Genomic DNA, 12,921 nt, shown 5'->3' on the forward strand with positions numbered 1-12,921 from the left:
AGAACCTCTTGGAATGTGCCGATATCGTCTATTTGGGACACCCTAGTCTCCGGCGAATCAGACAGCGTGGGCGAGTAAGAACGGGTCCCAGATGAGCGTGACCTGGACCGACGCCTCCTATGGCGATGCCTGGATCTCGATGAAGATCCGCGTCCACTCCTAGACTTGTCCCGTCTCCCCGAGCGAGACCTCGATCTCTTGGGCCTGGGACGGTCCGCCGGCCTCCCCGGTTCCGGAGTCCGAGGCTTCGGCTTCGATTTAGGAGTCTTCTTCGGCGGCGTCGGAAACTTGGGCATCGACAACGCCCGCGGTGGAACCGGGGGTGGGGGAGTCACTGGAAGCGGGGCCTGCGGAGCCGGTCGAGCAGGCAATGGAGGGGGGGTCGGAGCCTTCGGAGGCGGACCCCTTGGTAAAGGAGGCAGTGAAGGAGGCGCTGAAGGCTTCTTCGGGGTATATACCTCGGAATACGCCGTTCCCGGCGAGCCATCATCCTGTCCGGAACGTGGGGAGCCCCCCACAGTCCTGGGCCTGTCTTTTCGACCTCCTGACGCCGAAGATCGGTGCCCAGACGGCGAGCCTGGGTCCCTAGACGTCGAACGGCCCTTCGGCGTCGACCGTCTCTCACTCCTCGACGTCGAACGGTGTCGACGTCTCGACGTCGACCCCGACCAGATGGACGAGCCACGGAATCTCGACGACGGGCGATGGTGCCTCGACGGCGACCTCGACCTCTTCGTACGTCTCGACGTCGACCTCTTGGATCGTCTCGACGTCGACCTCTTTGAATGTGTCGACGTCTTCAGCGCCGGAGACTTCTTCCGTCTCGACAGCGGCCTCGACGACGAGGATCCCCTCGACGACGATGTCCTCGACGGCGAACGGCGGTGTCGCCTCGACGGCGAGCGCCGACGCCGGGTCCTCTGATGTCGACCACTCGACGGGGACGACGAGGAGATCGACACCGGCTTCGACGGCGGCCGGAACACGTCCCTCGACGGGCGACGTTTTCTCAACCCAGAGCCCTGGTGAGACCGGGAACTGGCCGTGGACCTTCCCCTCGACGTCGTGGTCATCGCAACTGACCCAGACGGAGATCTTGGGCGCGGGCTGGACTTCCTGCCCCGTGGGAGCCCCCCAGAGGCCTCAGCATGGGCAGAAGGAGCCCCTCCTGACCCACCTCGTGCCTTCAATCTTCAAGTCCCTGAAGTCTGATTTTTCTCCTGTCCTTCAGGGTCCTTCCAGAGAAGCCTCTACAGATCATACAGTCCTCAGGGATGTGGGAAGAGGGAAGGCAGAGGATACAGACCTCATGGGGGTCTGACTTGGCCTTCTTCCTGGAGCACTCCGGGTATTTGTCAAATAATGCTGGCATTATGGACAATAAAAGAGTGCAGGAACCCAAGAAGAAAGTCACTAAAGTACTTTAAAAGCACCAAAAATCGAATTTAGTGTAAAAACACCAACAAACCCCTTGAAAAGGGAGAGCTCAATGCTCCAGGGTCCTGCTTGCAGGAGCCGGAAAAAAGAACTGAAACTAAGTTGGACCTGCTATGCATTCTGGGATACTGGGAGAAGGTCTGGAAGGTTCCTTAAAGGCACAGTATCCTATTTAAGCCACATAATGGCAGCCTATGGGGCTTGTCTGTCCAGGTTCTTCTCTCTATCATTCCTGAGGGATTTTGCTGTTAAGCAAGGGAAATCTGTACAGGCTTTGCTGTTTTGTGGATTTTGTGGTGGAATTTCTAGTTGAAGTACTGGACAGTGTAGCCTTTTTGGCTGCATTATCTGTCTTTAAATTCTCTCTTAAGTGTCTATGCATTTCCGCATTTTTTGACACTGTAAGAGATTATTTTTGATTGCTCCGGGGTCCAAGCACATGGGCGGGACTATTCACTAGATTATGACTATACACAGAGATCCCCTACTACAGAAAAGCTTTTTACATGAGCAACTGTTTGATAATTTAAAAACCCATTTCACAAAGACTGGTACATTTGGGAGAATGGAGGGATTCGGTCAGGAGCGAAATGGTATGACAAATCTTGCCGACAGGCCCACCACTCATTGATTAAGGCTATAAAATCTAGGGTGTCATCTGATATCAAAGCGGAAAGGACAAATTATAAAATGGTCCAGAAGAGGGCCAAGCGATCATGGGATGACTGTCGTTGGCAGGACATGTATGAGGCCTGCCTGACATCAAATCAGCTAAAATTTTGGGAGGTTGTAAAATGGGGTGAGACACAGGACTCACCAATACCATCTAACCATGTCTCGGCAGAGGATTGGGTGGCCCACTATGCATCACAGTTTTGTGGTCCAAGTGAGGTATTAAGAGATGCTCAGACGGACCGGTCCACATTGCTTTTAGTGCAACGTCCATTAGTGTGTTCGATCCTAAAGAGGCTGAGAAGGCTTTAAGTTTAGTGCAAACTGGAAAAGCCCCTGGAATGGACTGCGTCCCGGCAGATCTATTCAAATACGATCAGCATAATTGGGTGCAATATATCACGTTATTAGCCAACGCCATTGCCAATGGGGCTAGGGTCCCAGATTCTTGGAGAGGTGCAGAGATCCTACCGGTCTTCAAAAAAGGTTATCGCTCGTCTCCAGGGAACTATCGTCCCATTAGCCTTATAGACGCTGTACAGAAGGTTATCGCAAGAATGGTTTTGGCAAGAATACAGACTTGGATGAGCACAGATAACATCTTATCCCCGATGCAAGCGGGTTTTAGGTCTTGTACAAGTACAATAGATCAAGTGCTAAGATTCATCATGATTTATTGGAAGGTCGTGTTTTTAGGAGGGGGGACTATTTACGCAGCGTTTGTGGACCGTAAATCCGCATTTGATCTCGTACCGAGAGAGAAGATGTGGGTTGCGCTGGGGAAAATGGGAATGCCACCTGAACTTCTGGAATTAACTATAAGACTGCACGAGAACAACTTTGCAAGAGTAAGATGGGGTAGGCAGGGCCAGGTGACAGAGCCCTTCCCGGTCACTCGTGGCGTAAGGCAGGGCTGTGTGCTCGCTCCCACCTTATTTCTTTTATTTATCAATCAAGTAGTGCAGTTCCTGGAAGACACCCCCACAGATGCTCCAGTTCTAGGAGGCAGGAAATTCCCCCTACTAATCTTTGCAGACGACACATTGATCCTGGCCAAAACTCAATCGGGGTTACAGTCTGCGATTAATAAGTTCATGGACTTCTGTAAAAATAATGATTTAGAGATAAATGTCTCAAAAACGAAGTTCATGGTCTTAACAAAAAATAAACCACACCTTAGCCATGTCTGCATGAATGGCATTGACCTTGAACAGGTGAATGTCATGACATATTTGGGTATAGTCTTAGACTATAGGTTGCGGTGGAAGCCACAGATAGAAGCCTTATGCCTTAAATCCGCCCGCCTAACGGGGTGCTTGGTTAAGGAGCAACAATGCTCACATTCAAAAAGGATAACACCACCAATAAAAATATATAACGCAAAAATTAGATCTGCAATCCTCTATGGTGCAGATCTTTGGGGTTATGCGGACCTGGCAGCTCTGGACAAAATACAAAACAAGTTTCTGCGGAGCTTGGTCAGTCTCCCCCAATCTACCCCGATATTACCCCTTCTCTCTGATATGGGATGTCATTCTTTTAAGGATCTTGCACGTTATAGGATGGTAGCATTGTGGCACCGCATATGGTCTACACCAGAACTGATGTTATTTGCTAACGAAATCTTGGACCTAAGATCGATTTTAGGGTTTGGAAACCTCCCATGGTTCCGGGTAGTGAAGTCCACTTTACTAGACATGGGCTTAAGTTTGCAGTGGTCTGACCCGGGAAACAATGGTTTTCCAACAAAACAAGAATTTAAATCACTATACTGGGCGACTGTAAAAGCCCAACATGTCAAGTTATCTCAGTCTGCCAATTTGACAGGAGTGTTTTTGAGTCACAAGATAGACTTCCGCCTAGAGCCATACTGGGCCAACATCACTAAAAGTTTGGATAGGAAAATCTATCATCAGTTTAGGATAGGCTCATTACCAGTTAGGTCGTACACACATAAATGGCCTGGCCAACTAACAGAGTTTTGCCCCTGGTGTAACGACCAAAAGGAATCTCTAGGTCACATTTTCTTTGCCTGCCCAGCTTACATTGCCCCCCTGCCGTAAATGGCTTATACCCATCTGCAAAAGGTTAAAGACAAGGGGGTGCGGTGAACCTCTTTGGATTTTAAGATCCAATACCACTGAATGCTTAACCATAGGAGTGGCTGAATTTTTAGGTTGGGTATGGGCTATTAGAGCTAAGCACCCATCGGTTATATAACCGGATGTTAATCTTTTATTCTTCATATGTATGACTTCTGTACATCTTTAAAGTATATTTAATCTACTTTTAATGTTTAAAGTATTGATGATGTATTTATGAATATTGTGGTAATTTTATGTTGTTTTATGTATAATGTTGGTATTGATTATGTTGTCTTTTATGATTTTAACAAATCGAAATAAAGACGTTGAACTGAACTGTTTTGACAATTGATGACTGACTGGTAGTTCAGCTGTATAGCTTCTGTCTCTTTCCTCAGGAGGTGAAACTAATCTTCCCCAACGCTCAGCGCATGAACAGGGGTAAGCATGAGGTGGGGTCACTCGTCCAAGCCTGCAAAGCCAACAGCGTCACAGACCTTCTTATTGTGCACGAGCACAGAGGGACACCAGGTAAGTGGTCAACAGGATTCCCTCGCCAGAGATACTCCTGGTATATGAGGGCAACAGCACTGTGATAAATGCAATATAAGTGCAAGCAACCAGTGGTTTAAAGCCCCCAGTGTAAGGCATGTAAGAATGAACTGATGCCAGATTCTGGGGTAAAAAAAGTCTTTCATAAAACGTGCCACCAAATCTCTTCATTTTGTATCTGTACTGCCTCGAGTTTTGCCCCTGGATGAGCTCGAGATGTTAGTTTGTGTAGATCTTATGATTTTTCGATTTCTGTTCTTTGAGGAGTTATTTTGTTGAAAAATACCACACCCGAAAATTGCTATTTGTTATGTGTACATGTTTACTTGTGTTTTTTGCGTTTCATGTCTCTTAGCACATCAGAGACACTTTTCGTTGTTCCTTTTTAAACATGCCTCTTTACAAGTATCATAATTATTAATGGCCAGTTTGTTATGGCTAGCCTGTACGTCATGGCCAGTTACCAGCGGTCATATTCATCACAAAATAAAAAAAAATCAAGGTAGGTTTTTTAAACAAAACTGGAACATTATAATCAGTTTCCATTTTGCTTAGGTTGCACATGATGCCACATTCCTTCGTGCCCTAGCATTCTTCAAGTTTCTAGTTCCACTTCTGTGCTGTTACTTTGGAAGTTATTCCATCTCCTAAGAAGCGACAGGCCACCACTATGGCGATTGCTTGCGCACTTCTAAAACATGTCACATTAAGTTAGGTTGGTACTTTAGAGCCATTTGCCAATATGCCCAGTGAGCACAATTGTGACAGCTTGCATTCCACTCGATTCAGCACATTGTGGCCGGTTAGCATTAAGTTCAATATGCTTGATTTGGCAGTGTTCACTATGACATTGGAACACATTATGTCTGGTTTGCTTTATACACATTTATGTCACATCTGGGGCCCGTTGTATCAAAGTACCACACCATACCCACAATTTTTATAACCAAGTAAAATATAATGACCAATTCTGCCAAGTTAATGCTCTTGCATTGCTACAACGTACATTGTTTGTTTCAATAATGTTCAATAAACCTATCATGACCCTGTTCAATTGTGCTGAGTTAACACAAGATTAACAACATCTGTTAGCATATTCGGTCCAGTTACCTTTATGTCCAGTTGGCACATTACAGCAGTTTCTGTACCGCCCACATAATGTCTCATAGAACCATTTCCATTGCGTCCAATTGGATATCTGGTTCCATTATTCATTCAATATGCCAAGACCAGTTCCCACCACAACCCTTAAGCTTGTCATTCTCATTCTCCCTATGCCCAGTTATCACATCACTGCCAACTTCCATTGTGAACATTAGAACAAAGTTTCTGAGTTCCATAATTGCCATGTGGCACATCACTGGCACCTTCCATGATGCTCTTAGTACATGATTACCAGTCTCTGTCATGCACAGATAACCTATCAAGACCCTTTTCTATTAACGGCCAGTTCCTACAGTATGCCTACTTCACATTATTCCTAGTTGCAGCTCCCTGCCAACTTCTGTTATGCCTAGGTGGAGCGTCGCAGCCTATTGCCGTTGCAGCCAAATGCCATTAAGCCCATCTAACACGTCGTTGCCAGTTTACAGTTTGCAGAGTTAGGAAATTGTGGCCATTTCGTGATATATTTATACCACAAAAAACAGGCAAGCTCCCATTATGTTTAATAACAGCCCCATGACCAATTTCCAGCACAACCAGATGCCCTTGACCGAACACTTGTGTACACGTCAGTGGGAGTCTGGGCACATACAAACTATATGTCTTTGTACATGCTAATCCAGTGACCGTCCAGTGATCTGCATCTGTATCTCACTTGGACCTGGCAATTCTTAGATTGAAGGCCTGAGCATGCAGATGGGGAGAGGTCTGCAAAATATCCAATTGACCACACAAATAAGGCTATCAATGCCTCATAGATCTGCTTTCCCACGCAACCATTCTCTGCTGCAATGTGCCTGGTGACTAATAAAGAAATAGTAGGCCAGTAGCAACAGAATTAAAGTTGTTCATGAAACTATATCAACTACCAAATACAAACGTATCACATACTGATGATTTAAGAGACCGCTTACCGTGGTCTTGTTCAGGAAGACCTCCGCATCATTGTTACTTCAACCTTTTGTGGAGTACTTTGAAATAAACTGGTCTCTTTCACAACTTTGATACATTTTTGTGTAGGGGGGCCAAGCCTCGGGGAGCCATACAAAGCACCAAGCTGGTCTAAAATGAACACTGAGAAACAGTAACTTGCGATTCCGTTCCCCTCACCAAATGAATGCCCCTGCATAGCACTAGTGGGTGATGTGCTGTCTATTCCTCGGATGCCTGCTGAAATCCCTGTTGTGTCTTCACAGATGGTCTGATCGTGTGTCACCTCCCGTTTGGGCCCACTGCGTACTTCACGCTGTGCAACGTGGTGATGCGCCATGACATCCCTGACTTGGGCACCATGTCTGAGGCATATCCACATCTCATATTCAATAACTTCACCTCGCGTTTGGGGCAGAGGGTAAGTACTCTGGGATGTATAGGGAGGTGGTCTGTAAATAAATGATATAAGACTAGACAGATTTTAAAGACTCTATATTATAGTTCTTTCACTTTACTTCTGAATCCAAAACCCTAAAATTATTGTCAAGGGTATTTATCAGAGTCTCTTTCCCATAGTAGATTTGCAAAGCTTGTGCTAGATTATCTTTTGACAATAGCATCACCTAGGAATCTAGATCCAGTGTGGATAGCTCTAGAGACAATTACTGGCACATTGCGCTTCCGATGTGATGCTGTTCTAGAGCGATAAAAGGGGGGGCCTGTTTAGCCAGTAGAGGTACTCCCAGGAAGAGTGAATGTAGCTTCCAGACAAATATGCATGACCTCTCTAGGTATGAACATGTCTTATCCACCTGTGGAGTTATGCTTGATATTTTATGTGCTCTTTCAACTGCTTTTGGTCTAGGAGACATAATAATTGTACTGGAGCTAGCAATTAGTAAACTTGAAGCGGCCAAAGTGTGAAGAATTTGCAATAACAGATCAAATCTACTACACCTTCGACTACCCTGTCCGCCAGCAAAAGTCAGAGGTTTTATAACTATGGTCATTAACTTTACACATCACTAAGTTATCTATTTTGTCACACTGTTTCTTACGCAGGTCTCCAGTATCTTGAAGTTTTTGTTCCCTGTGCCCAAGGACGAAAGTAAGAGGGTGATAACATTTGCCAACCAGGAGGACTACATATCTTTCCGGTAAGTAGATATAAACCTCAAATATAGACTAAGATATTGTTGAAAAGTTAGTACATTGTCCTAGTGAATACAGTACAGCCTGGAACAAAGGCAGGTTCGTGATAGTGTTGTGAAACCACAGAGAGAACTAGGATGGATTAGTGTCTTCAGTGCCACAGCGAACACGACAACGGGCAGAGTACATGGGCCTTCGGAGCCTCCTCAGCTGTTCGATTCAGTATATTCTTTTTCCACCCCACCCTGTGCCTGCTGCAGTGCGGTTGTGTGAGTTCTTTTTTGGGGGTCCTACGACAGTCCCATTAGTAGGCTGTGTCTCTTAAGGATGCAGCCATTTACCACTGGTGTCCCACTGCAGTATTGTCCTTGAATTGCATACCCAAAGTTACTCCCTTTGTACAGTCCACTTTTCAAGGGTGAGCAGTTGAGCATTCAAGGTTTACTCCTGTGGGGGGTAAGGAGTTTGGAACTCCGATATTGTATGACATGAGATATTACACTCCATAAACTGACTCTCCAGTTAAAAAGTTTGACTTAAGTATTTATTTGCACTGATGTACACACACAAAAACAGTAGGCACTACCGAGAGGCGCACAGTGAAGCCACCAGGGGCTAAATACTCAAGGTCAACCTTTTAGCTCACTGAAGGCTTAATGGTGGGTGTAATCTGGTGCACTTTAGTAAGGGGACCTTCCGCCTGTAAGGAATATGCTACTTACCAGTATGCATCTGTTCTTGGCATAGAGGGCTGCAGAGTGGTACATTTATGAATAGATCGCCATCTGGTGTTGGGCTCGGATGATTGCACTTTGTTTTTCTTCTGGAGAAGTCTTTGTCGTCATAGGTGACTCCTCCTCTCGGTGTTAGTGCGCATGGGCATCGGCTCCATCCTTAGATTGTTTTGCCATAGTAGGGTTAGATGGAGTAGTGTAGTGTAGTACATAAAGATATGCCCATGTAAATGTATCTAAATAAGATAATGTTGGGACAGACACAGGTTTCCGGGGAGGCAGGGAGGGCATGTACCACTCTGCAGCCCTCTATGCCAAGAACAGATGCATACTGGTAAGTAGCATATTCCGTTCGAGGCATATGGGCTGCAGATGGTACATTTATGAATAGATTGTACAGCAGTTACCTCCCTAGCGGTGGTCACCAGTGTCTGTCGCAACTGTCTGAAATAGAGTTTTTAATACAGCTTGGCCCACTCTGGCTTGTTGTGCAGCCTGTACATCAACACAGTAGTGCTTTGTGAATGTATGTGGTGTAGACCAAGTTGCTGCTCTACATATGTCATCTAGGGGAATGTTCCCTAAGAATGCCATAGATGCTCCTAGTTTTCTTGTGGAATGAGCTCTAGGAGGAACAGTTAATGTTCTCTTTGCTTTAATGTAACATATTTGTATACATCTTACAATCCATCTTGCGATGCCTGCTTTAGAGATAGGATTGCCCTTATGTGTTGGGGAAAATGCTACAAATAGTTGTTTAGTTTTCCTGAAGTCTTGTGTTCTTTCTATGTAGTACGAAATGGCTCTTTTAACATCTAGTGTATGTAGAGCCCTTTCTGCCACCGTCTGTGGCTTTGGAAAGAAGACTGGTAATTCCACTGGCTGATTGATGTGGAATGCTGAAATTACTTTAGGCAAGAACTTTGGGTTTGTTCTAAGAACCACTTTATTCTGGTGTATCTGTAGGAATGGTTCTTGTATTGTTAATGCCTGTAACTCGCTTACTCTTCTGAGTGAGGTAATGGCTATAAGGAATGCCACCTTCCATGTAAGGAATTGTATTTCGCACCTATGCATAGGTTCGAAGGGTGGCCCCATTAGTCTGGTGAGTACTACGTTGAGGTTCCAGACTGGGGAAGGTGGTAATCTTGGTGGAATGACTCTTTTAAGACCTTCCATGAATGCTTTTATCGCTGGTACTCTGAACAGTGATATGCGCTGCCTGTTTTGTAGGTATGCTGCTATAGCTGCTAGATGTACTCTGATAGATGTGTACGCTAGATTACATTGCTGTAAGTGTAACAAGTAGCAAATAATCTCCCTTGTTGATACGTCTAGAGGGTTGATATTGTTATTAGTACAGTGTATAGCAAACCTCTTCCACTTAGCTGCATAGCATGCTCTGGTGGTTGGACGTCTCGCTTGTTTAATTATTTCCATGCAATTTGGGGGGAGATCTAAGTACCCAAATTCTAGGATTTCAGGAGCCAGATCGCTAAGTTCAATTGAGTTGGATCTGGGTGCATTATTTCTCCATGGTTCTGTGTAAGGTGCATGGGTAGAATTCGTAGCTTTTGATGTGGCACTTGTGAGAGTTGCAGGAGCGTGGTGAACCACGGCTGTCTTGCCCACGTGGGTGCTACTAGTATCATGGTCATTGAATGTTGTTGCAGTTTCCTGACCACTAATGGGATTAGTGGGAGAGGGGGAAAAGCGTATGCAAATTTGTTGGACCAATTTATCCATAACGCATTGCCCTGCGACAGGTGATGTGGGTACCTGGACGCGAAGCTTTGGCATTTTGCGTTCTGATGAGTGGCAAATAGGTCTATCTCTGGTTGTCCCCATCTTTGGAAGAATGGCTGCAGTATTTGTTGGTGCAGTTCCCATTCGTGTATTTGTTCCGACTGTCTGCTTAAGATGTCTGCTATCTGGTTTTGAACTCCTGGTAGGTGTTCGGCTAACAGATAGATGTTTTGAGGAATGGCCCATCTCCAAATTTCCTGTGCTAGTCTGGATAATTGGAGAGAGTGCGTCCCCCCCTGTTTTTGAATATAATACATTGCTGTCATGTTGTCTGTTCTGATCAGGACTGCTTTGTGGATAACATGTATCTGAAAGGCTTTCAATGCTAGAAACACTGCCAGTAGTTCTAGATAGTTGATGTGCAGTGTTTTTTCCTGCACACTCCACCTTCCTTGTACTGTGTATTTGTCCATATGTGCTCCCCATCCGGTGAGCGATGCGTCTGCTGTTATTGTCACCTGTGGAATTGGCTCTAGGAACGACCGCCCCTTGGTAATGTTTGTTCTGTTCCACCACTTCAGAGAGCGGTGTGTGCGGTCGTCTACCAACACCAGATCCGTAATCTGTCCTTGAGCCTGATTCCACTGTGTCGCTAAGCATTCTTGTAGCGGACGCATTTGTAGTTTTGCATATGGTATTAGCAGTATGCAGGATGACATCATGCCTAATAGCTGCATGAACACTCTTGCTGTTAGTGAGTGTTGTGGCTGAAATCTCTGAATGATTGTAAGCATTGCTTGGACTCTGATTGGGTTGGGGTACACTTTGGCTTTCTCTGTGTCTATGGTAGCCCCCAGATATTGTTGAACTTTGTTTGGTTGTAGGTGTGACTTTGTGTAGTTCACCGTGAACCCTAGCTGGTGTAGTAGCTGAATTGTCTTTTGTGTGTGTTGCAGACACTCCTCTTGCGACCTGGCTTTTATTAGCCAGTCGTCCAAGTATGGGAAGACATGAATTTGTTGTCTTCTTAGGTGAGCTGCTACCACTGCCAGGCATTTTGTGAACACCCTTGGTGCCGTCGTGACACCAAATGGGAGGACTTTGAACTGATAATGTTGTCCTTCTACCACAAACCTGAGGTATTTCCTGTGGGCTTTGTGAATAGGGATATGAAAGTAAGCGTCTTTTAGATCCAGTGTAGAAAGAAAGTCCCCTTTCTTCAGTAAAGGAAGTACTTGTTGGAGCGTGACCATGTGGAAATGTTCCGAATTTATGTATGCGTTGAGAGGTCTTAGGTCCAGTATTGGCCTTAGAGACCCGTCCTTTTTGGGGATTAGGAAGTATAGGGAGTATACTCCTGTTCCCTGTTGGTGCTGTGGAACCTTCTCTATGGCATGCTTTTCTAGCAGTGATATTACTTCCTGTTTTAACAGTGTCAGGTGATCTTGTTTCATTGGACGCTGTTTGGGGGGGATGTTTGGTGGGGTAGCTGTGAGTTCTAGGCAATAACCATGTTGGATAATTTGTCTTACCCACTTGTCTGATGTGATGTTTTCCCAGACAGGTAGGAACTGTGATAGGCGTCCCCCTACCGGTGTTATATGGTCTGGGGGAAGCTCTATGAAGTCACTGTTTTGGGGTTGGAGAGTTGCGGTTGTTGTTGTTTCCGCGACCTCTACCCTTGTTGTTGTTACCCCTGTATCCACCTCTAGAATTACCTCTGGGTGATGTAGGTGTAAAAGAGGTTTGCTGTTGGTTTGTACCTGTACTTTTGGATCCTCCTCTATAGGTGGATCTACGAAAGGAACCTCTTTGTGTCGGCTGCTGCAATGCTCCCATTGATTTAGCCGTTTCTGTATCCTTTTTCATTTTTTCTAGGGCCTCATCTGTCCCTGTGCCAAAAAGTGTTTTCCCATCAAAAGGTTGATTAAGTAACGAGGTTTGTACCTCTTGTTTGAATCCTGACACTCTGAGCCATGCATGTCTCCTTAGCATGATGCTTGTATTTGTCGACCTTGCCGCAGTTTCTGCCGCGTCTAGGGCGCACTTTATTGAAGTGTTAGTAATTAACTTCCCTTCTTGTATAAGTTGATCAGCTCTCTTTTGATGTTCTTTAGGGAGATGTTTGATGAGTGTTTCTAACTCATCATAATGCGCTCTGTCATACCTTGCAAGTAGTGCTTGCGTATTAGCTATGCGCCAACTGTTTGCCGCTTGAGATGCTACTCTCTTGCCAGAGGCATCTATTAGTTTAGACTCTTTGTCAGGAGGTGGCGCTTCTCCTGTAGATAAAGAGTTTGCTCTCTTGCGAGCGTTTGTGACCACTAGTGAGTCTAGAGGAATTTGTCCCTTAATGTATATTGGGTCTTTTGGAGCTGCCCTATATTTTTTATCAATTCTTGGGTTCAATACCCTAGCCCTCACTGGGTCTTTGAATATCTCTGATG

The 12,921-nt window shown here is 45.4% G+C and overlaps 1 protein-coding gene across 1 annotated transcript in view; it reads left to right on the forward strand.

Annotated features, from left to right (window-relative positions):
- IMP4 (IMP U3 small nucleolar ribonucleoprotein 4) overlaps positions 1–12,921 on the forward strand; it is a 50,055-nt gene that overhangs the window by 22,115 nt on the left and 15,019 nt on the right. The window contains exons 5-7 of the mRNA XM_078664674.1: positions 4,592–4,724; positions 7,106–7,260; positions 7,905–7,999. Coding sequence (XP_078520800.1) covers positions 4,592–4,724; positions 7,106–7,260; positions 7,905–7,999 — 383 coding nt within the window. The remainder of the gene's footprint in view (positions 1–4,591; positions 4,725–7,105; positions 7,261–7,904; positions 8,000–12,921) is intronic.

Source organism: Lissotriton helveticus, chromosome 10 (genome assembly GCF_964261635.1).
Source record: "Lissotriton helveticus chromosome 10, aLisHel1.1, whole genome shotgun sequence".
Lineage (NCBI taxonomy): Eukaryota > Metazoa > Chordata > Amphibia > Caudata > Salamandridae > Lissotriton > Lissotriton helveticus.